Source organism: Microtus pennsylvanicus, chromosome 13 (genome assembly GCF_037038515.1).
Source record: "Microtus pennsylvanicus isolate mMicPen1 chromosome 13, mMicPen1.hap1, whole genome shotgun sequence".
In the NCBI taxonomy this organism is placed as follows: Eukaryota; Metazoa; Chordata; class Mammalia; order Rodentia; family Cricetidae; genus Microtus; species Microtus pennsylvanicus.
The window spans coordinates 38,974,514-39,002,383 of record NC_134591.1 but is presented as its reverse complement, the minus strand read 5'-3'; the positions used below and the strand labels follow the sequence as shown (position 1 = coordinate 39,002,383).

General features: G+C 44.1%; 1 protein-coding gene across 35 annotated transcripts in view; it reads right to left on the bottom strand.

Moving 5' to 3' along the window:
- Sgip1 (SH3GL interacting endocytic adaptor 1) overlaps positions 1-27,870 on the bottom strand; it is a 194,846-nt gene that overhangs the window by 44,169 nt on the left and 122,807 nt on the right. For 18 of the 35 annotated variants that reach the window (XM_075946069.1, XM_075946078.1, XM_075946068.1 and 15 more), the window contains 8 exons: positions 17,873-17,897; positions 16,891-16,942; positions 15,065-15,150; positions 14,344-14,436; positions 10,647-10,721; positions 8,044-8,541; positions 1,308-1,432; positions 233-359 (listed from right to left, as the gene is read on the bottom strand). In XM_075946069.1, coding sequence (XP_075802184.1) covers positions 233-359; positions 1,308-1,432; positions 8,044-8,541; positions 10,647-10,721; positions 14,344-14,436; positions 15,065-15,150; positions 16,891-16,942; positions 17,873-17,897 — 1,081 coding nt within the window. The remainder of the gene's footprint in view (positions 1-232; positions 360-1,307; positions 1,433-8,043; positions 8,542-10,646; positions 10,722-14,343; positions 14,437-15,064; positions 15,151-16,890; positions 16,943-17,872; positions 17,898-27,870) is intronic. The other 17 variants (XM_075946090.1, XM_075946086.1, XM_075946088.1 and 14 more) reach the window with 2 other exon arrangements.

Here is a 27,870-nt window from a genome sequence, read left to right as displayed (position 1 = left end):
GTTAAGAAAATCCCTACAAGACACGCGTGTTTCCCCATTCTGGAGACGGTGATTTTGTATGGCTAGAGCGTGGCCTCCTTAGCCGAGAAAGTGCTTTCAAGAGAAGAACCAGGTGATCGTAGCAAACACACAGCAAACACAGTTACGACCAGAAACAGGGCCGGGAAGCTCAGATTGTAAAGGATAGCCAGTCAACAGCCATAGACACATGGAAAGAGAGAGAGCATTTTACCAACGGTGGGAGTGGTAGCTGCGCTCAAGGAATTGGTGGACGATATTGAAGAAGTGCTCTCAGCCCGGGCTAAGGGAGCTATCGGAGGAGGACTGGAAGAGTGGATGGGTGGACTAAACGGTCTGGCCTGCAGGGGGAAGAAAGATGAAGGTTAGGCTCAGCCATGATACGCTGGTTCGGCATTTTCAAACATTTGTTACATTTTATTTACTTTGCGACTGTGTGCGTGTGTGTGTGTGTGTGTGTGTGTGTGTGTGTGTGTGTGTGTATACATGCCATGAAGTGCACAGGAGGGTCAAATGACAACTTTCTACTAGAAGGGCCACAGAGGTTGAAATCAGATTTTGGCAGCAAGGGCCTACACGGCTGAGCCATCTTGCCAGCTTTGATTTCCTCACCTTTCTTGGCCCTTAGCCCCGGATACAAAAACTCAGGTTCTTGATGGCCATGGTACCAATTTCCTGGAACTGGCCTGCACTTAAAACACAGCCAGTATGCTGGGGTAAGAGCAGCCATAAACCCCAGCTCGTGAGCTCAGGAGGCACTCTGGCTTAGACCGGTCATTTTCACGCCTCTCAGGAACGACACTGTTGTATGCCTCCACAGAGAGGTTTCGAGACAGAACCTGAGTGTTATGATGACATTTATTCAGTGGCTGTTGAACAAGGGTGACTGAGATTTACTTCTGCCACATGCCTCTGAATCGACCCACTGAGAAGACTATTCCCACACCTCAATCTTACAATAAGATCCAAGGAAGTACTGGTAGTTCACTTAGAGGCCACCACTCTCTGTATTTGTATCGCTGAATTTCTGCTGCTGATTTATCAGGCTTCTGGGGTCAGAAACAAGAATTTTTCTTCCCACCATTTTTAGACCTTAACTTGAAAGCTGGGGGAAATCTGAGGGTGGAAAGGCATCCTCACATGACAGCGACTTTTCCTTCAGCTGCACCCCCCCCCCCCCCCCCGTGATGGTCACTTGTGCTGTGATGCTTAGACCTGAAGTAGAGATGGCCCGTATTAGGGGACGTGGGGATCTTGTTCTGAGCGTGCTAAGGCAGGGAGAGACATACCACATCGCCGACTCCAGGTTTTCCTGGCGGTAGCTTTGGCCGGGATGGAGGCCGGGGAGGAGGCGGAGGTGGAGTGGTACTGCAAGGAACTAAGGGGGTGGCTGGCCGCGCAGGAGACGATGCACCTGGAAAACAGGTTGGGCTTAGAGGCAGCGGGAAACACGGGGGTCCAGAATGCGTCAGTGCCCAGCAATGCCTGACACGGATGCGAATTTTTCTTTTTCTTTGCAGTGGCTTTACCTAAGCCTCCGTTTGCACAGAGCATTTTCTTTTTCTTTCAATAAAGAAAAAAGGTACTCAGCTAGATTATGGTTGATGGCGGAAGCTGAAGCTATCACCTTGCTGTCATGTGACATCCAATGAAAGGTAAATCCTTGATGGGAGGTGAATTCGGGGGACTCTTGGCCGGGCAGTAGGGGTGGTTCTTTTTGACAATGTACACATGGGACTTAAATATATTTTTTTTTATTTTTAATTTATGTCCAGAATTTATGTCCAAGATGAAGATGAAAGTTAAAACTTGAAGAAAGATGAATGCTTGTTCTATGCTAGATTTTTTTTTTTAAACCCAGGGAAGAGAATTATGCTGTCAGCCCATGAGCGCTAACTTCATCCTATCTTGAATAAGCAGTATAAGCAAAGGACGCGGCACTACAGGCCAGGAGTCCTTTGTGTGTTGGGTCTTTATGACAGAAACACAGCAAGGGCTTCCTTCGAAAGGAGTGTTCTTGGGAGCCTGCTTAGGTAGGGTTTGTTACTGATGGTCTCTCGGGTGGTTTTGCAAAAGCTTTTTGGATTTACTTTTCTGGCTGTCCATGACAAGCATATGGAACACAGATGGTACACAGAGGCTGGCATGCACACTGAGCTCAGTGCTCAGGGACCTGTCTGTCCTCAGTCATAAGTCCGGGATGCATGGAGAACTACCTGGCCCCGAACCTTAGGAGGCGAAATCCATGTCCAGGCAGTTCTTGTTCACTTGGTTAGAAACAGCAGGCTGGAAAATCATGCTTCAAGAAAAACACTTTCCTGCCTCCACAACCCTCCCCAAGCTGCCTCCAAACACCCCCTCCCCTACTCACTATCTCCACATGTCCCTGCTTCCACATTCCCCATCCTACCAGTTCCTGCACACCCTGCCACCTCCACATCCCCATCTTACCAGCTGTCTTTATACCCGTCCATCCCCATCTCCATATCCCCGCCCCTCAAACTACTTCCTTTAAGCACCAAAACCCAAAACCAAGACCACTAGAGTCCGAGACCGGCACCTCAGTCCAGATTTTGAGATTCTCAGGAGAACTTTGAAGGGTAAAACCCATCTCAGAACCGTGTATCATCTTAAGAGAGTCTCCGAGGGTGCACTTGGCTTCTCTTGTTTGAAGAATGAAATCTTGAGTGGGTCCTGACACTGTTTGTACCTCCTAAGTGTGAAGACGCCATTACTGCCCCTCCCTGATACCCTCACTTGCCTCTGCTAGTACCAACTGCATTCTTTCTTTTGTTCTACTCTTAGGTTGTTTTACTGAGCCAGGATCTAAGCTAGTACTTTCCCTGTGTGGCATCATCCTCACGCTTGTCTTGAGAATAGACCCTGCTTGAACCTCAGTGAAGACAGACATTCTTTTAGTTGTCCATGATCACAGAGCACAAATGGTTTGCTAAGCCCAAAGCATATACATCTCCTGAAGCTTCAGATATACTATGGACTGCCACAACTTGTATACAACAGGGTTTTATTCCAGTATGTGTACATCTTTTGTAATCTAAATGTTCTCAGCATTTGGTTAACGTTCTTTTTAAAAACAAAGTATGATTGACAGGCCACTACAAAGATTCTTTTGAGTATTAAGTAGATGTTATACACAGCATACTTTTAGAAGACAGACTTGTGAGTATAGAGATAGGAAATATATTCTTAAACAGTGCAGTTTTGTCAGGAAGGTTTCATGGGATTTTTTTTTGGAGGGGTCACAGGGGTGTTCCACTCAGCTTTAGGACTATTTTGCCGTAGGAGTGTTCCAAAATGTTTGTTCATGCACCTATTATCCTCTGAATGGAGCTCAGGCTAACACTAGCTTTAGAAGAGAAATTCAAGACCCCTCTTCCGGGAATGCTTGGACTGAGGACAGTCTCCAGGGCAATATGACTGGGTGAAAGACTGAATTTTGCTCCCAATTTCCCTTACTCAGCTGTGAGTGGGATCTTTTATCTCTCGGAAACTCTCTCTACCATGCAAAGGTACTGATAACAACCCAAACTGAACGTGCTTCTGAACTTGCTTAACGCTAAGATGCTGTATAATACAAAGCAATTGATACCAAAGAGGGTGCCAACAGCTGCCTTGTGATGCAGGTATAGCTAAAGTAATAGAAAATGCTATTAGCTGAAAAGTGAGTTATTTTCCTTTTCCTTTATAGATTTCTTTCTTACATCATACTATTCTTATCAAAGTAATGGAAGTAATAGATTATTTAGACAGATAGTCAAGAGATGCATAGATACTAGAAGACATGGCCTGGTGGTAGTGGTAATGCCTTTAATCCCAGCACTTGGGAGGCAGAGGTAGGTGGATATCTGTGAGTTCAATGCCAGTCTGGTCTACACAGTGAGTTCCAGGACAGCCAGGGCTGTTACACAGAGAAACTCTATCTTGAAAAACAAAACAAAACAAACAAACAATAAAACCAAAAACAAATCAAAAACCCAAACCAAAAAAGAAAAAAAAAACAAAAAAAACCCCAAACAAACAAAAAAACTAAAAGACACATTGATTATTGATGAACCCCTGTTGGGCAGAACCACAAGGTGCAGCAGGGGATGTGCAGGGCCTGGTGAGCACCTAACAACTAAACCAATGCTCCGCATGCTTTTGTGACATTTCTCACTGGTTTCAGGTGTAATGGGTGCAAGGTCATATTTATATATCCCTATTCTCTCTGATTTTCAATCATCCTTTCATTTTACCCTCAAGAAGGATGGTGTGAAATACCCTGGGAAACACACTGTTTAAGGCTTAAATTGTGAGCTCCAGGCAATTACAACCTGGGCTTGCTCTCGGCCCATTTACTGCTCTCAACCTTCAGTGTACTGGCTTTGGCCCTTCCGTTTGTGGATAGGGTTGCAGGCAGTGGAGGCGGCAGAGTGGAAATGGCAGAGTTTCAGGACACGGAATCCGACACATCTTCAGCAGATCTAGCTGCTGCTACTTGATGTGGAACAGTGGTCTGTATTCTATCAATTATATTTTAAATAAATGCTGATTGGCCAGTAGCCAGGCAGGAAGTATAGGCAGAACAACCAGACAGGAAGTAGAGGAGGGCCAATGAGAACAAGAGAATTCTGGGAAGGAGGAAGCCCATTCCTCTGCAGTTCTGGCCCAGCCACAGAGCAAGCAAGATGTGACTGCCTTGCTGAAAAAGGTCCTGAGCCATGTGGCTAACATAGACAAGAATAATGGGCTAATATAAGCTCTAAGAGTTAATAAGAAGCCTGAGCTAATGGGCCAATCAGTTTATAATTAATATAGACCTCTGTGTGATTTCTTTGGGACTTAACAATTGCGGGAACAGGGCAGAACAGAAATCCAGACATCAGCTACTCATAAGATTTGTGACCAGGGTCAAGTTAGCTCTTTGAGCTTTGGTCTTTCATCTGTCAGATGAAGCTAATCATCCTTTCCTTAAGGTCAGCAATCAATGTACTCATTTCAACCTCTTCTGATTATTTTCATGTAACCTTGACACAAGATACAGTCATCTGAGAGGAGGGGACATCAACTGAGAAAAATGCCTTCATAAGACTGGGCTGTGGGAAGGTCTGGAGAGCATCTCCTTTATTTGTAACTGATGTGAGACAGCTCAGCCCACTGTGGGTGGTACCACACTGAACTGGTGGTTTTATGTCCTATAAGAAAGCAGGCTGAACAAGCCATGAGGAGTAAGCCAGCGAGTAGCTCTCCTCCATGGCTTCTGCATCAGGTTCCTGCCAGCTTGAGTTCTTCCCTCAGGATATGTAAGCCAAATAAACCCTCTCCTCACTAAATTGCTTTTAGCTATGGTGTTTCATCATAGCTACGGTAGCTCTAATCAAGAGACAAGCCCAGGTTGTTCAAAGTCAGTGTGTGTGTGTGTGTGTGTGTGTGTGTATTTAATATAGTTGAGCACTGTGTCATGTGTCAGTTCCCTGAGCTGGAACATGTCACTCTGAACCTAACTCTCTTCCTTCTCTGGAATCTACACTTGCTGCAGGCTAGCAACACGTTTCTCCTGTGCCCGGGCACATACTCTACAGATACCAAGAACTAATGCCCGCCTTTCAGTGAAGTCATGCTCTAGCTGAGGCTTAGGAACTTTTTGCTTTATAGAAGTCAGAGTCACTAATTCTTAGGTTCCCACTGTTTCAGCAGCAAGCAGCTCTTCTGAGTCATGTTGTGGGTGGGGCCGCTGGTCACAGCAGCAGCCACCCGTGCTGCGTGTACAGTGGGAATGTTCACACATGCTTTGAGATGTCTAGGCAAAGCTGGTCCTACCAGGCCAAGACTCATGAAGAGCAGCATTCAAACATCCCTATGGTTGAGATCCCAAATTTTCATTTGGGGCAGTTTGTCTATATGGCACCCATACAAGATGAAGTCACACATTAACTGGGACTTAATTCAGGGGATGATAGTATAAAATTTTATTTATTCATGGGCTTCATTAGTCAAGTTCAGTCTCCTACTTACAAATCTAACCCCTCAATGCAGCTGAATGCAGTTTTCTATAGGTTACTTCATAAGAATTAACAGTCTCTGTTGGTAACATTTGACAATCAAGTTCAAATAAGGACACGAAACTTGCACACTGAAATAGTAACCAGACTCTCAAAGATTCCCGAACAGAAAGAGGAGCTGGCCGTCCCTCACCAGATCAGTGGCCAGCTAACTTAAATATGGCAGGTGACAGGAGGGGGAGAACACAGGTGAAGATCAAAGGCGCCCTATTTTCCCTGGCTGTGGATGTCTGCTTTGAGAAGTGCATGATGGCCCACCATGGGCTGCTGGTGACGACTTCTTGGAATGCCCTTTCGGAACCCTTAGAACCTAGCCCGGGAATGAGAGCACATCAAGGAATGACGGAGGCACACCCCTCATTTAAGCTGACAGCTAGCATCTTCAGGGTTGATGTCGGAGGTTGCTTACTTTCTTTCTAGGTAAGCACACAGCTTGTATCCCAGACAAGCCCTTACAAGGTTACATTGTATGGGAGCAGCCGCTTTAGCCTTCTAGGATGGGAGAGAGAAGCAGAGTTGGGTCTTTTAAGAACACTCTGGAGAGTGCCCACCACTGTGTGGTATACAAGTGGACGTCAGTAGTGAGGTGAGTTCAGTCTGTTTTGTGACCAAACTTTTCAGAAGTACCTGAAGGACGTAGTGGTCAGAGGTACAGCTCAGGGCAGGATGCAATCTGAGTGTTTAAATGCCAAGTCTGCAACCGCTAACTGTCTAAACAGTTCTTTTCCTCTGTAAACTGGGGACATTTTAGTACTGAAGACGGGTTGGCTGTTGCAAGGTTGAAGTAATGTATTTAGTTGTTCTATTATTGGAAAATAAAAGCTCTCAAGGTTCTTATGGCAAGACACTGGCTGGTTCTGTTTACTGCTCTGCTCCCCAAACTTAAGTATTGATTGTTTTCCTTTGTAGGGCCGCTGGGCTAAGCACACAGTTAACCCAGCCCTTGCTGATGTCATCAGGATCATTCCCTTGATAGCACAGGTGCATTTGCCTACATAGTGCAAGCTTTGGAAGCCACTCTGCAAAGAGGCAGCAGCAACAGCGTTAGGGCGGAGGCAAATGCCTTTCTTCTAGGTGACTTTCTAGATCTAAGCCCCTCAAACTTGGTGGCCTCTTTCCAAGCAAATATCAATGTGGCACTCACGACCTCCTGGAAGATGTTGAGACTGAACCCGCATGCAGAGGAAAAGGACACTGAGCCTCTGACCAGGTGACTGAGCAAAGGTGGAGTAAAGGGTTTTGGAAAAAACCTTAGTAGTTCCTTGGCATGTGTGGCAAGTGTTCCTACCTTTGTATAATTAAAAAACACAAAATTCAGCTTCAAATAAAGATGAAAAAATTCAACAGGAGCGTTTGCATCCTAAGTCCCACTGCCTATCACCATACCTAGAGGTGGCATGGTGACCTGACGAGTGTGTGACACGAGATCAGAGACCTGATCAGGTGACCCAGGTACCAGTGATAACTCATCCAATGGTTGTTCTCAAGTAGCTCCCTTTCAAACCTCAGGATATCCTCTCCCACACTTTGATGTATAAACCATAGGGCCCTGGTGAGATATCTTGGAGGGGGTAGGGGAGAAGAGGAAAGAATTCAGACATTTAACCTGCAATCTACTTGCTATGAAATCTATCATTCTAGAACTTTCCGGAATTCTAGACAACACCGTCACAGCCTTCTTTATAAGGAACAAAGAGCCCCACCCCTGTACCTCCTAACTCTAGGGTACAAGTCAGGGCACTCCTAGGGCTGGGAGTGCAGGACAAGACACATCCACACACTTGGACTATGACTGGAGCATTCAATGGACTAGAACATGCCACAGGGCCACAGGACACCAGACCAGAGGAGGAATGGCGGAAGCCCTACAGCCACTTGCCAGGCAGGAGGAGGGTCTTGCTCACAGCGCAGCAGCCACGGCCATTCCCCAGCACACCAAGCACACTCGAACAGTGAGACATACCACTGGTGGTCCCCGTACCACTGCCCGAGCCAGGTCCGGGGGACGAAACCACAGTCCTGTAGGTGGGTGGTGGTGGGGGAGGTGGAGTTGCTCTCTGTCCCAACCCACACTCTTTAGGAGAGGAGAGCGTTTCTAAGTAATCATCTTTAATGAAGGTCTGCTCAGCGACTTTCTTCTGGACTTCTTCTAAATTGAGCGGAGATGGTACATTGCGAGGACCAGGAGGCCCTGGGGGACCTGTGGAGCCTGGGGGGCCGGGTGGGCCTGGAGCTGGGGAGTCAGCCGGGATGTCTGATGCGGCTGGTGGGGTCACCACCTTTTCCCTTGGAGTCAACTCTGGAGTAACATGTTCCGGGGAAGCATCAGAGAAATGGACCCACTTCTCTTCAGTGTTAACGGCAACGGACTTGGGGGACAGCACCGGGCCAAAAATGCTGTCCAGGTCACTGATGGATGGTAGTTTCTCAATTTTGGCCTCTGTGGCTGCCTGGTCATTTCCTGTGGTTAAAGTAGTTGATTTTAAATTTTTATTAACTCTTACTGTTACTTGTATCGGGCTAGAAGGAGGGTGGAGGCAAAGCTTAGCAGGCATATTGTACCATGTAAGATGCCCCAGTGGGCATTCTTCATGATGCGGAAAGACCTGTACAGAGCTAAACACTGGAGGGAGAGGGTAGGGACTCACTTCAATAAGCGACTCATATTTCTATGCTCTCGTTACTCCTATGGAAGGTGACTGCGGTGGAGCACCTCACTCTTGTTTAAAAATCTGAGCACAGTTCTGCTCTCAAGTGGAGCAGCACTGATCATCTTGAAACGGGAGTGTCAGGGTCACTTCAGGCTCTGGAAGTGCAACTGCTCCAGGGGAGGGCTGCTGAATACAAGTAACAGAGCCCAAGATTTGAGCCCTGAAAGCCAGCCCCATCTTTACAGAGCCTCTCCAGTCTAGGATGCCAAACAGAAAGTTTGGTAAAAACTAGTGATAGTCTCTGGTAATTGAAAAGAAAAAAAAAAAAGGACATCACATTTAGCTATAGATTTACTTTAAATACACCAGAAACACAAAAAGATTATTAAGATAAGCCCACATAAATGTGTACAAACACAGCACACTCCATACACAACACACACAGGGGGCACAGCAAGGCATTTGCTTCTGATCGGGCATGTTGCATGGATACCTGTGTTAACAGGAGGAAAATCATGAAAGCATCTTTAGAGTTTCCCTTTCTCACAAAGCAGAGATTGTTTGTTAATGCACTAGTAGTGACTACAATGTATTTCTTTCTGAAGCATGATACAGAGAATTTTGTTTTGCTTACGTAAGCAGTGGATTCTTTTCTACACATATCAATAATAAGAGAGAAAATTAAAAACTGAATCCTTTAGTGAAGTATAAAACATTTGATAATTATAATTTGGAAAATGGCCCTTTTTTGTTTTAAGGCAACAATTAGGTTATTCAAATTAGAAACTGCTACCTAGATATCTGGAGAGCACGCCCATACCTCATTTTACTTGTAAGGGACTCCTGGGCTATAAAAAATGGCTTGGTGTTTCCATAGTTCTGATTGGAAAGGAGATAATTTCCAAGGTGGCAAAGCCACCGATAAATGGGGTAGCCCTTTGCACGGCTGGCAACAATTTATGATTTTATTGCTTATAGATTTCCTTGCAGCTAATATAATTAATGAGGCACAGGGTCTCCAAACAATTAAACCTGCAGATACCTTACTGATGATGCTTTCAACGACCCTCTATTGGACTTGAGTCAGTATAGATTTCATAAACCACTGGGCCTAACTTTCTGTTTTTCTGGAAAATACCCCGTTCTGTCTCTGTCAGCCTCACCAGGCTGCAGGAACAGCCAGGCCTAAAGCTGCTACAAGGTTCCAAAAAGCCACATTCTAGGACTCTGGTTTAAAAAAAAAATCACTATGACCACTTTGAATTACTTGTCCATTAAGACCTGGCAGATTATAAATTGCATGAATGCATAGTATTGATTGTAATAGGAAGGTAAAGCTCTGTCTCAGAAATGATATGTCTAAAATAGTTTAGAGCAATTTCTTGCCATATTTTATAATTATTATCACAGCCTTTGCAGTGAAATGATTAAGTATTTGAATGACCGCTGGAGAAAACAATCTCCCCAACACTTTACTGCTCATTCTGGAACCTACTTAAGCTTATATACCCTAAGCAATCAATCTTAGTTCTACCAGACAGGCTACTGGCTCTTGAGAGATACGAATTGCACTTCGAGACTACTCAGTTTCAAGTCATTCAAATGAAAGCCCACAAAGTGAGGGATTGAGTTAATAGACGGCTTTTCATTTTTGTGGCTACTTTATTCTACTTTATAATCAATGTAGCCCCCATCATATAAAATTACATTTTTTAAAAAACTATACGTCTCTGTGAAACCTGGGAGTGTACCTTACGGCAAGTCAGCACAGTCAGTGGCCGTGACATTGAAACCCAACACGAGCCCTGTGCACCTGAGCACAGCCTATGCTTCCCAATGCATCAAGGGCATGCTGTCGTCCAAGGCCATGGGTCTGTTTGCCACATCATCTCAGAACTGCAAAAACCTAGTTTACCTGTTGCCACTGTTAAGGGGGAGCCTGTTCGAGGTGGGGTGGCTGGTACAGATTTTGGAGGCAGAGGTGGGGGCGCTGCAAAGAGAGAAGCATTGTGTCAGTGATTGCATTCTTCCTGAATTCTACGACAAAAGCAAAAGAAGCATGATTTGGGCTTTTATTCACACACCTAGTCTCGGTTGTGGGCTAGCCATGGTCTACATGTTTAAAATTGCAGTGCCAAGTGTGCTGGCTAATTTTATGTCATCTTGATACAAGCTAGAGTCACTGAACAGGAGGGAACCTCATTTGAGAAAATGCTTCTGTAAGATAGGATTACAAGCAAGCCTGTAGGGCATTTTCAAAATTAGCAATTTGATGTATGAGGGCCCAGTCCATTGTGGGTGGGGCCACCCTGAGCTGGCAGTCGTTGGTGCTATAAGAAAGCAGGCTGAGCAAGGCATGCGAAGCAAGCCAGCAAGCAGTACTCCTTCATGGTGTCTGCAACAGCTCCTGCCTCTAGGTTCCTTCCCTGCTTGAGTTCTTGCCTTGGCTTCTCTCAATGGATTGTGATATGTAAGCGAAATAAACCCTTTGGTCCCCAAATTGTCTGTGGTCATAGTGTTTCATCACGGCAATGACAACTCTAACTAGGACTCCAAGAGACAGATGCATTCAGAGTCCTCCATCTTATGACCATTGGAGTTTTGCAAAAGGTCAGATAGCAATAAAATCAACATTTTATTTATCCAACAATCATCAAGCCGCAGCTAAATTCAATTCCTTTACTAGGAGCAAGGGGTACCCTGTTGAATAAACATTGGCTGTATTCTGGAGTCACAGTGGTTGATCATGAATCCTGCTAACATAGGTCCAGTCCAGGGTGTAACCATGGAAACAGCAATGGTCCTGAGAGGGATACAGGAAGGGTTTTTTTTTTTAAATATTTATTTATTATGTATACAATATTCTGTCTGTATGTATGCCTGCAGGCCAGAAGAGGGCACCAGACCCCATTACAGATGGTTGTGAGCCACCATGTGGTTGCTGGGAATTGAACTCAGGACCTTTGGAAGAGCAGGCAATGCTCTTAACCTCTGAGCCATCTCTCCAGCCCCAGGAAGGGGTTTTAAAACTAGTCTGGATGATGTTGCCTGTATTGTATCTGGACAGATTTTGCAATACTATGCTTTTAAACTCATAGCATGTGTTGGGTGTAATTGGCCACCCCACCAATCTCATGGGGAATAGCATTACTGGTAGGTGTGGCTTTGTTAGAGTAAGTGGGGCCTTGTTGGAGGAAGTGTGTCACTGTCTCCTATTTCAAGATATGTCCAGGGGCCCAGGATCTCAGTCAACTTCCTGTTGCCTTTGGATCAAGATGTAGAGTTTTTTCTAGCACCATGTCTGCCTGCATGCCACCATACTTCCAGCTTCCACAATGATAATGGACTAAACCTCTGTCACTATAAGCCACCACATTAATTAAATGTCTTTGTTTTCAAGAGTCGCTGTGGTCAAGGTGTCTCTTCACAGCAACAGAAACCCTAAGACAGAATGTCTTAGGACGTCAGAAGTGAAGTGATGGGTTAAAGAATAAACATTCCCAACAAACATTCTTAGGAAATAAAATCCTAATATAAAAAGTATTTTATCCCCTACCAAAAAATTTGTTCGTATGGATAGGGTTTCTCATTTTATTGATGAAATTTGGAATTATTATTCCAATAGATAAATTCTATTTTTCTTTAAATGTATGGTATTTTCTCACCTGCCATGTCTCGTAGATTCAAGAGTTCACACAGCTGCCATAAGTCCTCCCTCACTGTGAGCCTGAGTGTGAGCCCATATTTCATAGCCTAAGATCAGAATGAGCCAGGTGGGCCCAAGGCTAGAGAGCCCCTGACACCCCAGGAAGAGTGTCTTCCTGGCATTCCTCAGCTCTCCACTCCTACCACACACACACACACACACACACACACACACAGAGGCACATGCATACATGCATGTACACACACACTCACACATATAATATGCCTTCCTATCTTAAAACTCATGGATAAGTAATTCTTTAAAATCATTTTATTTTATATTTTATGTGTATAAGTGTTTGCCTTCATGTATGTGCAACACGTGAATGCCCATGACATTGACAGGAGGGTGTCTTCTAATCCTATGGAGTTGGAGTTATAGACAGTGGTGAGCTGCCATGTGGGGGCTGGAAACCAATCTCAGGTCCTCTACAAGAGCAGCCAGTGCTCTAAACTACTGAGTCATCTCTCCAGCCTCATAAGTGGTTCTTAATCTTAGCTACGAGCTGTTGAAAGCTATTCCCCAAGTGGATCCTTTTCCTTACAAGTTCAGAACCAATCAGAGGTTTCGATTTTAACTCATCACCTCTGTAAAAAAAGTTGAGATAATAACCACTAGATATCATAAAATAATACCATAAGGACTAACAAAAGAGGTGAATTTCCACTGCAACCAGAAAGCAAGCATAACTATAGGATGTCCAGGGGTTAAACAGCAGCCTCGGCTATGATAAGTGGACACATAGCATCTACAGTTTGCCCTAAAGTTCCAACTCTATCTCCACAAATATGACTTTCATTTATTTTCTTGCCACTTAATAAGAAGAATTTTCTAGGAATAATTTGTATAGCTTAGATCTGTATAGAAAGGTGTCCAAAAAAAGAGGCTTTTTAAAAAATTGACTTTATATTTCAGTCACATGGAGAAGCACTCAGAACTTCTGTGGTTCACACTGTTTCTGTAACACTTTTCCAAGTTCAGAGCTTGAAGAAAAGCTGCTGACTCTTGCTTGCCCTCCCTGTGTTTGAGGAAAATATTTTTACAAAGGCTGGATCATACACTCTTATCGTGACATTCCCGACACATAGCCTTTGAGCCTTTAGTTCTGAATCCATTGGGCTAATTACTATGGTCAGTTTTAGACACCAACAGCAAAGCCCCGGGGATGCTGGGCTGGAGAGAGTATTTGCTGGTGAGTCTCAGTGTTTAATAAAAGACCCTCCATGCTTGTTCACTCCCCAAATATCTTCTCTTCAAATCCATTCCTTCCATGAGTATTCTGAGGCGTACCTTCTATGCACATCTGGCTATAGGCATCTATGGATGGAGACTTCATAAATCCACGGGTGACTGGCTTGACTAATTTATCAGCCCAGCTAGTTCAATGCACCAGAGGTGAAGGATTTCCGAGGCCTTTTAGGACCCTCTCCAGTCGCCTTGGCTGAAACCGGCATCATTGTACACATTTATCTTGGTTTCCTTGCAGTGTCCATCTCTCTGCTAGAGAGCCTGTCTTGCTTTCCAGGTCGTCTTTACTGTCTATGGGTCATTTCCGTCCCATGTAATCTCAGGCGTTCATTGGGACTAGCAGAGACCCAGCCGGACTTGCTCAGTACTTGTGTTGCGTGGCTGCCCAGTGCTTTCAGCTCAGCTTCTGCTGACTTATACATAGTCATATGTGAAGGATGGATGAACAAAAGATCATGTAAGATGTCAGAAGAGGGGCTGCCTCAAAGCTCACAACACGATTTCATTTTATTTCACCCCAGCTTAGGTAACCTGATCTAGCCTGTAGGATAAGAATGTCTCTTTTTAAATTCAAACATTATCTATCTAGGCATTCTAACAGTTACCTAAAATTTTACTATGCAGACAGAGAGTAAAATGAGTCAGACACATCACTTACTTCCAGTGGGAAACGGTCTTGCTAGCTTCGGAGACTCCATGCTTGGGTTAACTGGTTGACCTGAACCCCATATCTCAGGTTGATCTAAAAGAACTGGAAACATAAAAACGGAAAATTTCAGGGTAAGTTCAAACAGGAATTTAGAACTTTGGTTAAAGTTGAGCTTCACTACATGACCGCCATGCCTTGTGTCACCCTGGAACTTTAATTTGGGAGTGTGCTGAGAACAGAACCAGAAGCATGGTGTGTGGGGGAGCAAGAGGGTGTCTGTGTAGGTACCTGGATCTAAATTAAAGGCGAGCCCACACTTTCTTCCTAGTTGGTTACCTAAGGGCACTCTGGATGCCACTATACATACTGTCACCATTTCTGTACCATTCAGACATTTTAGGAATTACTTTGTGAACATGTTTTGTTGCTCGCCAGTATATTTAAAGACTTCTATGCATATGCTTCAGTTCTGAAAACATCTGGATTCTGTGCTGCGGTTCCTATTCTTAAAGGTTGTGCAATCTCTTAACCTTTCACTCCATCACAGAGAGGAATGATTATTCTAAAGATGCTTGCTGAACATTTTAAGAGAACCAGAAAAATTTTTAAAAAGTAATTATTTTATTTAATATGTATGGGTGCTTTGTCTTCATGTTCCCAAGACACAATTACATCCATTCACTTGACAGAAGTAACTCCAAAGCCGTGCTATAGACATAGAGTTTCCTACCTTCTGTCTTCTGCTCATCGAAAGCTGATTCTAACGGTGGACCAAAGAGAGGAGCGAGGGCCAGCGTGTCATCTGGAGGCTTCTTGCTAAAACATGCATTTAGGCAGATAGAGAGAGAGAGAGAAGGATCAAAAATGAACGCTCGAAACCATACACAAAATTTCAAATACTTTCCTTGGTTAAATGAGCATATGCACTTGTGTACTTAGGCATGCACACGTGTGTACAAGGCTTCTGTTGGGCTTAGAAGGGATCACATGGAGATGCCATGTTGAAAAGGCTCATGGCGGGAGATAAGACCTTGATGTCTAACAGCGGCCTAGGTGCAGTTTCAACAGAAACACAATGGTAAATCTCTACTCTCAGAAGTGACATATTAGAGATGACAGTTTATTACAAGGTACCTTTCTGTCACACAAACTCAAAAAAAACTATACATATTTACTTTTTATGGTTTAGAGACAGCTTCTTATAAAGCCTGGGCTATCTTAAAATTCATGATCCTTATGCCTTTTGCCCCCTGTGTACTGGGACTACAGGTATGTGCCAACATGTCTGGCCTAAAAAATCTATACTTGTCATTACCTGTCCTGGCTAGTTTCTATGTCAACTTGACAGAAGCTGGGGTCATCTGGGAAGAAAGAATCTTAATTGAGAAAATGTCTGTATAAGATTGGCCTGAAGGCAAGTGTGTTGGGAGCATTTTCTTGATGATTGACGTGAGGGCCCAGCCCATTGGGGGTGGTTCCATCCCTGGACTGGTGGTCTTGTGTCCAGCAGGCTGAGTGAGTCACAAGGAGTAAGCAGCACTCCCCATGGCTTCTGCTTCAGTTCCTGCCTCCAGGTTCCTGCCTTGACTTCCTAAGATGGTAGACTGGGACCTGAGACTTAAAAACCTTTTCCTCCTTGAGTTGTGTTTGGTCATGGTATTTTATCATAGACATAGAAACCCAAACAAGACATCACCATATTTCTTGTTGTAATTAATGCAGTTTATCAAAAGTCAAGCACAGAGCTATTAAACTGGTGCCCAGGAAGTTGTATTGGGATAAAAAACAACTGGGCCACTCAGTTGCTAATTTTATCTTGCTCCTTCCTACTTAATAAGCTAGTGATGTCTCAACCCAGTATATCTTAAAGGGTATTGAGGTAGCTCATCTCTCCTCCTGACCGTATATCTAGATGGATGATTATTATTTTATTATTGTTTTTTGTCTCTATTCCTTCCAGACCTGACTCCCACCTGGGAGCCTGATGCTTTCTGTGTGCATTGTCATGCAGGTGAGGGCTGGAGAGGAAAGGGGAGGAGCAGGTGGAGGATGAGAAGACAGAAATAATTCAAATTTTAAAGAGATGTAACTATCACTTTGGGAAGCAGTAACTATTTGTGCAATACTACACTCAAAGAAGCCACTGTGAAACACAACAATTTGTGACAGTGGGGGCGAGGAAGAGCAAAATAGAAGGTCCCTTGGTTGGGAAGTTGGAATGTATCGTGAAAGTATATCCATCTATCCGACTTCTCTTTTATAGGGCAATAAGATATATCTTAGCTGACCATTTCAGAAATCAGAAAGCCTCTTTATACATAACTCTAGATCTGTGAGTAAGTAGAGCGCACATTCTGCCATAGACAAATGCAGGAATTTACCCAATGTTCCCCTTTGAGCTGCATGTGGGAGAAGTGACAGCAGATTGGGCCCATGCTGTAGATATATGAACTCACACACATGTTAGGCCCTTCATCCACTGAGGCCTGGAGGATATTTGTGAAACAGTTAAGAGTTCATGATGGGTAAAACGCAACCGGTATCTTCCATGCTCACCTTGTAAGTTCTGGAGTTGGGGTGGAACGCCTGGGCCTTGCGACTTCTTCACCTGACACACAGGACAAAAGACCTTTGTAGGCATATCTTTACCAGTCCCTTCTGGGGTGACATATGAGCTATGTGTGGAAACACTTAGAGATTTAAGCCTCATCAATAAGCAACTTAACATGAAAACTTCAAAACAAACCCTCTCCTCTGGCAGTGTGACAGGCATATAGCTGTCCTCTGTGGCAGGATTTCTCTGGCATTTGTAAAACCTCATTACCCAAAGAAAAACCATAAACAAGCCAACAATGGAAGATTTGTATACTGTAGAGCTCAGAGGAACAGCCTACCGTTCTTCAAATGCCCATTGCCTGAATGAGTTCTGGTTCTCAGTTACCATGGGGGATAATAATCCAAGCCATATGTCCATAGTATGCCGACCCAGCTGTCAGCATGCCTTTTTTTTTTTTGAAATGGCAAGAAAATGGTGCAACTTTAGGAATTTAGATTTTCCTAGAGTACATTTTATGTGGCAGGAGGGGTATCAGGCCTTCTATATGATCGCTTATGTCTTATTACTTCGGTGGACTGAACATTATATACCCAATAATGTAAGAATGGGTAATTTGTGTCTGCCTTTAGTTCCTCCTGGACATGCCTCCTCTCTCCCCACCGCTAGCTACAGTGTGTCTAATCAAACGCATTTGATTACATTCACTTCTAAGCTTAAAGATACAGCAAGAGCTGACAAACACAGAAAGAAAACCCTGGTGTTTTTTCTAAAAATAGACTTGTTTGGAGAATTTAAGCATTAATTATTCAGAACCGATACCCTCCATCATAACAAGAAATCTTTGCTGTAAATGTTTTGTTTCGAAAGCCTTATGAATAAATCCCCAGACTGTGCAATTTGAATGCTACTATGCTCCAAGATCCAAGGAACTCTTCCTTCTGCCAAACCATACTCTATTGCTGGGAGCTAAGATATACTTACTGGATAAGTTCCTTTTAATTGCACCCTAGAATTAGAAATAAACACTATAAGGCTTAAGACCACAGATATGTTATGCACAATATGTATTATTTCTGTCATTTCAATTAAACTGAACTCAATGATACCCCAGTTTGGGAAAAAGAAATTTGACTCAGAATCACCTTGAAGTTGGAGCCTGTAGGTTGACACACACACATTAGCTTCTCATGTTCCTCTAAGGTGACAGAGAAGAAGGAGAGTCACCGGAATGAGCAAGCCCCTTACCTGGGTGGCTTTAGTAAGGACACAGATTGGTCTCTTACAACTTCTTGAACTCTAGCACGTAAGACTCCAAACCTTTCTGAAAATCCAAATTTTCAAATGTTTGGTATTTGAAAATTTTCGAATATATGAGTACGATCTGCCCCTAGTCAGATGGGATCCTGAAATGCTTGGCAGAAACAGTTAGCAGAACAGATAGGACTTAAAGGGTGTACGTGGGGAGTGTTGATGTCTCCTCATATCCTACCTACAGGAATGTTTACACAGGGATTCCAGAGGCTCCAGCCTCCCTTCCCCTCTTCCCCTTTGGTTTCTGCCCCCTGCTGACACCAGGTTGCCAATCAGGAGTCATCTCTGCAAAGCCTCTGGAAGAACCCAAACAGCCCTGGCAGGAATGATCCATGCAGGTCACTACTAGGGCTGGCACCTTTCTTGTTACAAACTTACTCAGATAACAGGAAAAGCAACTCAATTAAAAGTCGTAACTGAAAGTCAGAAGCTGTGGAAGGTTCTGAGCATGGATTCTTCTAGAAAAGCAAGAAGCCAGGAGGGTGGTATCATGAGGCAGGGCATGTCTTGCTTTAGTTGAAAGTGTGTGTGTGGGGGGCAGTGGTACAAGGAAGGGGTCCAAGAGGCGCTCAGTGCCACCCTTTCTCACTGTGGGGCAGGATAGCTGCTGTTCTGTGTTCTCGCCATAGTAACGCTACCAGTGCAGGGCGTGGTCTAGCAACCCGCAGAAGACTGATGGGTTGTACTTCATCTTTCCTAGAACTGGCAAGTCGGAATTTTTCAGCCCCAGTTTGAATCCATTTATGAGAGAGGAACAGTTTGAGCCAGAGCAGCCCCGTCAGATGTTTCTTGGTGGGTGGCTCAGTTGCACAGATTACATCTTCTAGCTTGTTTTGCCTGGAAAAGGCAATTTGTTTGTTCTTACCCTATGTGCCGGATAGAGAATGATCACATTATTAGTAATAAAATAAATACGCTGACTTCAGTCTGCTTTGCTCATTGTGGGAGTTTGGGTATAGGAGATATATAGACAGATGACAGAGAACGGCTTGTTAAAGCAGAGATGAAATGTTTCCCTGGGCTGTGGGCCCTCAGTCATGAGAACTATTTTAGGGCATGCAGGACTCAAGCAACTACTGGATTCCAAGATTCATGAGCTGATTGAGGGAGTAGGGCCCCACTTTGAACTGTGAGAACTGCAATAAAGCAGACAGAAGATACCAGAGCCTAAACCGAAGCCCTCTAGATCTATCTACACTGCTCACTTTACTAAAATCATAATATCCGAGGAAGCGATAACACCTCTTCAGTGTCCGCCAAGTGCCACGTGTGTCCCTTCCTTCCGCACACAGTTATCACTGGAAGGCAGCAAGGAAGCTCCTGCAACAGCATCAAATACACCTCAGGAATGGCTGAGGTAAGTGCAAGCCAGACAAGAAAGCTTGCTTTGCTTGGAAATGGGAAAGAATAAAGCAATCACAAAGGAATAGATTCAAAAGGCCCACAGCAACAAGCCAGCCAAACAGGAAAGAGGCTCTCCTTGTCAGCTGAGTGTGTAGCACAGCCGCCCCTGAGGACCTGAGGCTACAGCATGACAAGTGGGGCTGAGGTGCTGTCACCACAGACGCCACATCCAGGAAGGAAGCCCATTGACTGAAGCCTCAAGTGACCTTCTTTTCATTCTGTTAGTTATTGCTGAATATATATATGTATATATATACATACATATGTATATATATGTGCATGCACATATATAGAGTAGCGAATTACTTGTCATTTTGATTAATGAATTCGTTCCTCATGAGTTGTCACAATCTGAGAAATCACCTGACAGTTGGGTCAGAATCATCATACTCTGGTTAGCTGTCTCTGGAGAGGCCATCTCACAGTTTAAATAGAAGACCAGCAGCTTGTCACTTGGATGGGGTGGTATTTGCCTCAAGTGGTAATGACTATTGATTGGCACAAGCTTAGAAACATTTCAAAGAGCTTTGCTCTCTCTCTCTCTCTCCCTCTCCCTCCTCTCTCTCTCCCTCTTCCTCTCCCTCCTCTCTCTCTCCCTCTTCCTCTCCCTCCTCTCTCTCTCTCTCTCTCTCTCTCTCTCTCTCTCTCTCTCTCTCCCTCCCCCTCCCTCCCTCTCCTCCCTCCCTCCCTCTCTCCCTCCCTCTCCCTCTCCCTCCTCTCTCTCTCTCTCTCCCTCCCTCTCCCCCTCCCTTCCTCCCTCCCCCCCCCTCTCCTGCCTTAGACTCTCCCTAGTGCCTGGATTAAATGCGCACACCAGCATGGCAGCCATACCCTCTCGAAGGGACTGATTAGGTAGATGCCATTATCCAAACAGCAAGAGACTGCTGTAACACTTTAAATTCTTCAGATTCTCCGACCTGAGGAAACTAATTCCCTTTGGAAAATGTGGACTAGCAGGACGAATAGCTTGTCAAAGCTGTCTAAAGCGACAGGATTTAGAATGATGGAACAGCCTGGGAGTGCACCTCCCTTTCTCAGGGTGAATTTTGAGTATGAATCAGTGTGTACTGACCAATGTAAGTTATGGAACAAGGGTGTATTTTGAATTTGGGCTTAAAAGTGATGTCGTTTAAAAATACCTCTCTTCAGTTTTATTAATATTTATATTTATATTATTTTATTACCTTAAATTTATTACTTTATTTTAAAATCATGTTTGTGTGTCTGTGTGGGTTTGTGTATGAGTGCAGGTACCTGCAGAGTCAAGAAAAGGGCAGATTCCCTGGGGCTGGAGTTAAAGGAAGCTATGAGCTGCCCAGTGTGTGTTTTGGGAACCTAACTCAAGTTCTTTATGTGCTTCTAACCACTGAGCCATCTCTCTAACCCCACATTATTATTGTTGTTAATTATTATTATTTCTGAAGACACTTCTCTTCCTCCTCTTCTTCATCATCGTCGTCACCATCATCAACACCATCATCACTTTGCTGTTAACTTTGTGTTAGCCACACTTTGGTCCTTGGACACATACACAACCCCCTTTGTCACACGGCAGATATATACTATGCAACATTAATTCAGTGACAGAGAAATGCTCTGATAATTCTAAGCTATGTCTTCCCGTTTAGACAGCCAGAAGCTTCCAACCAGTGAACCCAATTCGTCTGCTGCTTGGACACTGGGTGATTGATCATCACGGTAATAAGAAACCAGCCTTGCTACCTCCCTTTCTCTACACGTGTTTAAGGTTTAAAATATTGAGAGTTCTTACCGGGCTGCGCCTCTGTGGTCAGCAAAAAGGAAGAGAGAACAGACACCTAGTCAGAGAACGATGGATCAGTCAACAAGCGTGGGTAACAGAAGGCTTCCAAACAGCTACTAATCATACACCCCAAATCACCAGGTCAGAGCAAGGCGGTAGGCACCTGAGTAGGGCTCATAAAGCCCCAGAAGACTTGGGAAAACCTCAGAGAGAGACATATATACGGCTTTGCTAATGGGGCGGAGCTTTATGTATTTGCCCGTAAGAACAAGGCAGCAATGCACAGAATCCTTATTGGTGATTTGTTATAACGTCTTGTCAAAAGCAGTTTTCTCCCAGAATATTTTGGGAGGGGACTTGTAGGCTATTTAGATAGTATGTAGATAGTCTGGACACGTCTGTTTCCTTAGACAAGAGCATGTGCCAGCACCAGCGATGCCATGTATTACTATTAGTAGAACCCACCCTTTGGATTTTTCTCTTCATTGTTCTCAGAATGCATATTTCAGGGGGTAGTTGTTTTTTAAACCTGACTTTGGTGATTTGGGCAACCTTCTTGTGGATAACCCCTGATAAACACACATGGAAACTGTGAAAACTGTCCGGCAACCATAAACACTTGTGGATGATAACTGGGGATACACCATGCAGACACAACTTCTTTCTTTACTTCCCCAGCCTGGGCGACAACTGCCGTCAGTGTGCCCCAGCAGTCTCCTCTGGGATCTTTCAGCTGTACCAGAAAGGACACAGATGTAGCTACGCAAAGTGTTGCTTTTAAGACTCCTTAGAAAGTAGAAGACTTTCTAAGTAAACTCTAGGAGCTCAAACACGGGGACAGGCAGGGGTTCAGGCAAAGATAAACTGATCGTGGGAACAAAAGCTTGTAGCCTTTCTGTCTGAGAGGCCACCGGGAACATTTAGTTCAAAGTGAGATCTGAGACCCAGTTAGTGAGTCAGCAGAACCGGGAACAGGTTTTAGATCTCTGATTCCGTGGTTTCAAGAATGACCCTGGGGGAAGACCCCTGAAGAGAGTCTGGCTGAGGCAGGGGCTATCGTCTAGACATGACCAATTCCAGGACTAAGCTTGTAAAGGATGCCTCTAGACCCCGTTTAGACTTTATTAATTGCGGGTACCACTACATGCTCACTCCACCTTTTTTATAAACCTGTCTTTGTGTGGATGCAACTTTAGTATTAGAACAACAGTATGTATCTTTGAGCTGACATTATCATACTGTTTTAAGAAAAAAATATCACTTTTATATATGACTATTTGGGCCACAATATTGTTTAGTGACCAGATGAAAATTATTTAAATAGGGAAATAGGGAGGTTACATGACAAAAATTCGAAATACTATAAATAAGGCAGTGTAAGTGGTATTCTTGCCCAATATGAGATTATGATATATCACGCAAATTAAAATGCAGACTGCAGCCAGACAGAGGTAGTCCCTTGAACTTAAGACTTGCTCTACTTAAAATTAAAACACTTTCAAAATATTACCAAATGTATTAAACCACTCAAATTAAGTCGTATTTTAATTTTCTATGAGTTTAAAAATCCATATTTTAGTAATTAGCTCATGCTTATATTTTTCTAGCAAAGGGCAAGCTCCTGTGGTAACATTTGAGAAACTTCATTTGCCATTTTTTTTCATCAAGGACTCGCCATCCAAATTCACACTGTCGCAGGCTGATTAACAAGAACCCAAAAGACGCGAAGCTGTGCCAAGTACACATGCAGCCGACTTCGAGTCTGTGAAGAAGAGCTCCTGAAATCTTTAGAAGCAAGAGAATTCTAGAAGTCAAGTGGAGCGGATTTATGCCTATCACCACCCTTAAAGATGTGCGCAGGACAGAAAGGTCAGCAAAGCCATCATCAGTTGGGGTGGGGGTGAGGCCTTCGCCTGTTGATTTCTTGTCTGAGGCTCTCGGTGCAATCCGTGCATTGCAAGAGAAAAATTATCTTTACTCCATTCTCTGTCATTTCCCATCCCATTTCAAAGACCACTTAGCATTCTGTTTGTGTTTTATGAGTTACAGAATTTTCATCGAAGATGAAAATGAATTTAGGATCTGGAACTGGTCTTTTCTAGAAGCAGAGACACCTGTCTAGATGCTCTCGGGGTAGGAGGAGGTCACTTGAACTTCACCACGCTCTGCTGCACTGGCCACTGGACCTAGAGTGGGAGGAGGTGGCCTCATGGTTGCCCCCTCTTTAGAGAGGAATGGGTAACTCAATTAACAAAAGGTAAATTAATTGGTCTCATTCTTAAATATGGGCCAAAATTATAACTGCACAACAACAACAACAACAAAAAAAGCCAAAACAAAACATCCCTTCAGTTGCGTGGAGCCCGCAGGTGGCTAATGAGTCCCTGATTGCAGGCCTCTGTATCACACAGAGTGAATTCTCCTTAATTAATCATTAATTATTTAAACCCCTTGGTCATCTGATGTGTCCTAGAGAAGGCTCTGAAGATCAATTTTATTTTCTCTTTGAGATAATCCTTATTTTGATTTTTTTTTTGAGGTCAGTACTGTGACTACATGGAAATTCAACCACGCGTGGATTTTTAAAGAAAAAATTTTATGTGAGTTCTGGGGATCTAACTGAGGTCCTTATGTTGGTAAACAAGCATTTAACCAAGTGAGCCATGTCTCCAGTCCTCACGTGTTACAGGCTTTTCTAGGAATTAGATTGTATCAACAGTAAGTTGTTACTACAATCATGGCCAGCAGACTGACAGGCTTTTAAATGAGTTAGAGTCAGGATAAAGTGCTTGGCAGGCCTCTGTTTTCCTCACCCTTGTTAGGTGTCAATATTTCAGCTGGTTCTTGTGAACCACAGGTCAGCTCTACCAGTTAGCTGTTGAATCCAGTTAGACAATCTTCTGCAATCCCACTTGGGAGATGAAACAAAGACCCTGCTAGTAAGTACGGTTTCATTCATAGCGGAGCTGGAATCTGAGTTACACAATATCTCAGAAACACAGCGAAAGAGAAAACACAAGTAACCTTGCTGTAAGGCCAGAAACATCTCCTCCTAGGAGAACCAATGAGCACTGGAGAGTTTTGAAATGCCACCGGCAGATTTTAATGAGAATCGGCCAACTTTGCTTAGCTCAGAGGATAATCTAGGGTCCAGGAGATGGTATGGAAGGAAAGACTCCCGAGAACTCTGGCGCTGTGACGTGCACAGCCCTCCTCATGACTGTCGCCTCACGTACGTTCACAGAGGCTCAGTTGAACAGCAACAGAACGCAACAGAATGCATACTTATGATTGTTCTCGACTGATTGTAATTTTGGAAACAAAACCTTGGCCACATTTTGGCAAATTTTATTATTTGGACTCATTTTTATTCTTTTGTGTCCCCCATTCCTCCTTCCTAACATATGAATTTCGAGGCAGTTTCCTCGTGAGGTAGAGACAGAGCCAGTGCACAACACAAGGTAAGCACATGCTTCCAGCAGCCCCCTAGTTGAGCTCGGTGGAATAAACCAACTTCTAACTGTGGGCTGATGTGAAAAAAATGTGTTTGTATTTTGCGCTAGCATTACCGTCATCAGTCTTGGACAGGCACGCTAGGAACATGTTCCCAATATTTCAGGCAACCAAAACAAGAGAACAAACTTCTCTTCCTGCTTTTCTTTTCTTTTTGAAAAGGAAGTTTTTGTTTTGACATCTATGTTGTTCGAAGGTAAAGGTGTAATTACATCGTATCAGATCGTGCTTTCGATAAAATTCGTCCACAGCACTAGCAAGCAGCACTCAGAAGGTGAGATAGACTTGATTATGTTCATTTTGTGTGTCTGCATGCGGGTGCATGCATGCCATGGTGTGTGTGGAAGTCAGAGGATTAACTTGTGGGAGTCAGTTTTTTTCCTTCCTTCATGTGGTTCCCAGGATTCAAACTCAGGTCATCGGGCTTGGCAGCAAGCCCTTGCAACCCACTGAGCCATTATGCTGCCTTTGGTATCTACTTTATAAAAAGATCCCTCTTTCCAATCCCCAGCAACCCCAGGAGGGGGTATTTTGAATTACTGAAACAATAAAAATGACTAAAAACAGACTAATCTGAAATCCACGGCTGAACACCCCCCTCCTTCTCAGGCTGTCCAGGAAAACAAAATTAAATGACCATGGTATGCAGAGGCAGCTTGGCCAGTGAAAGAGGAAGCGGTAAGAAATGAAACCTTGGCTGGAAAGTACTGAGCTGTATGCCTGTGACCCTCTACAAAACCCCCTTGTAGTCCATAACAATGGGTAAGAAATCTCTTAACAACCGACTTCCTTGTTCCCAGTGGCATCGTGTGACCTTGTCCTGGCTCACAAAGTTTGGTCTTGGTATTGGAAACTTGGTTTTGATGTTAAACAGGCGTTAGATACTGAGATGGCGAGAATGAAATACATAATAATTTGCCCAAAGCATCAGAAGGATATGTTTTCTCTTACCGGACTTTTCCTCTAAAAGCGAAGGCATGGGGAAGAAAAACAGAGAGAAAATGAGAGAGGTGACAGGGATTTTCAAGAAGAGGCATTGGAGACTCCGAAGGACCTCAATCAAAGCAGCCCACCAAAGCAATGTTTCCGCAAACGCTTTCTGTTTGTGTCTGACAAGGTCACACCTGGATTACTGTCTTCAGTTCAGGATTCTGAGGGCAGAGTCATGGCTCCATGGTTCCATCCAAACACATTTTAAGCTATCTTTTCAGTGACTCACAATGATCAAACAGATTCATATCTTAAGAACAGGATGTTAGAAGTAACTGGAAAATGGCATTAATTCATTACAGCTACGCATGGTCATTACGCAACAACTGGAGACTCTTCCAGAAACTAATCTCACTATGGAAGCTGATGGTGTCTCTTCCCAGTTCCTCCTGGTTCTGGCCAGCTCGTCTCTGCTTCTATCTTTCATTTTCTTCTGCTCATTTCCCCAGCAACTCTTAGCAAGGACCCATCATCTCTCGCAAACAGCAGTACTCCCTGAACTTTTGATGTGTTCTTCTAATTTGTGATTTTACTTCCAGACTTGCAGCTGTGTCTCTTCAGCTCTCCTTTATTCTCTCCCCAGAATCACCTCCCAAGAAAAAAGTCCTTCCATGAACCTGCCGCCCCACCCGTGACTGTTTAGAGAACAGAACGTGAGCTCCACTCTGGAACAATGCCTCCCCGACTGGTCTACAGATGAGTTCAGGCCCCCACCTCTTCTCCGTTGTTTTCCTGGGAGGTCTGATACCTTTTGAGTGTGGCACACACTCAAGGCTTTCCTGCTTTCTCTCTCTGCTCAGCAGGCTCAATGGCTTCTCCCTCTCAGCCAGTCAAACCCTTCTTCAAGGCTAGAAGAACTTTTTTTCCATGTAGCCTTTTCCAAGGTTCCCAGTCTCTCTCTCTCTCTTACACACACACACACACACACACACACACACACACACACACACACACACACACACACACTTACTTTATCTTGTTTGATGACAGCACATTCCTTTTTTCAAAATAACAACAATCAACCACTTTCTATTTGCTTGGAATTTGTTAGCCTCAGGCAACACAAGAAGATCCCAGGAGTAAGCATCGCAGCTCCTGTGTTGTTCTGTATCATCCCCATCTCTCCTCAATGAACTCCCAGCAGTGGCTACATGTTTACAGCCTCTAGCTCTGAACACACTGTTGTGTCTAGTTTGCCCTCATGCTTATGAAATCCATTTTTGCATCCTTTCAAACATTATGCAGATGTTTGAGGCACAGTATCTTCTGAGATAATAAAATAAGAATTATTCTCTAAGCAAGGCAGAATCGTGAATAGCCAAGATAAGTGGCCTTATTTGAGATGGTGCCTTTACCAGTTTTTCCAGTATTTCACGTAGCTCCTCCTTGAATGTTCATTTCTCTGCCATTAGTGACCATGGGTGCTAACACCTGTTAGGAACTCCAGACTCTGGAGGTGTCTGGATTTACACACATTAATGAAGGATTAAATATAGGACCACATATCCTGGGGGGCTTTCTCTTACAGCAAACACAAATGCTTCCTAATAGCCGAGAGCTGGGGACCAGGGGGAGTCTATCATTGGTGCCATTTTCAGATACGGACAGGTAATGAGAAATACAGGCAGATGAAGAGGATGGGTGTGGCTTCTCCATCTACAGACAGACACACCTGTGGGGTTAAAGTAGGAAGCCGCAGAGGGCTCACGGCGGTGGAAGAGGCACACGCCTTCCATGGACTCAAATTAGCCCATCTTTGCTCTATGCCTTTCGGCTAGTCACTCTGGGCCTTGAACCTGGAACATGGCACAGGTAATTGCTTTTCCTGATACTGGCTAGCCCAGACTATCTAACTTCAAAAAACTTGGCCCAAGGTGGGCCCAAGTCCCCTAACTAGAGGAAACTATTGTTCACGCCCTGATTAGCATCGAGATGGAGAACAGTGTAGCCAAATACCCAAAGCAAGGATAATGTAAATCATTCTGCCTCCCCTAGCAGG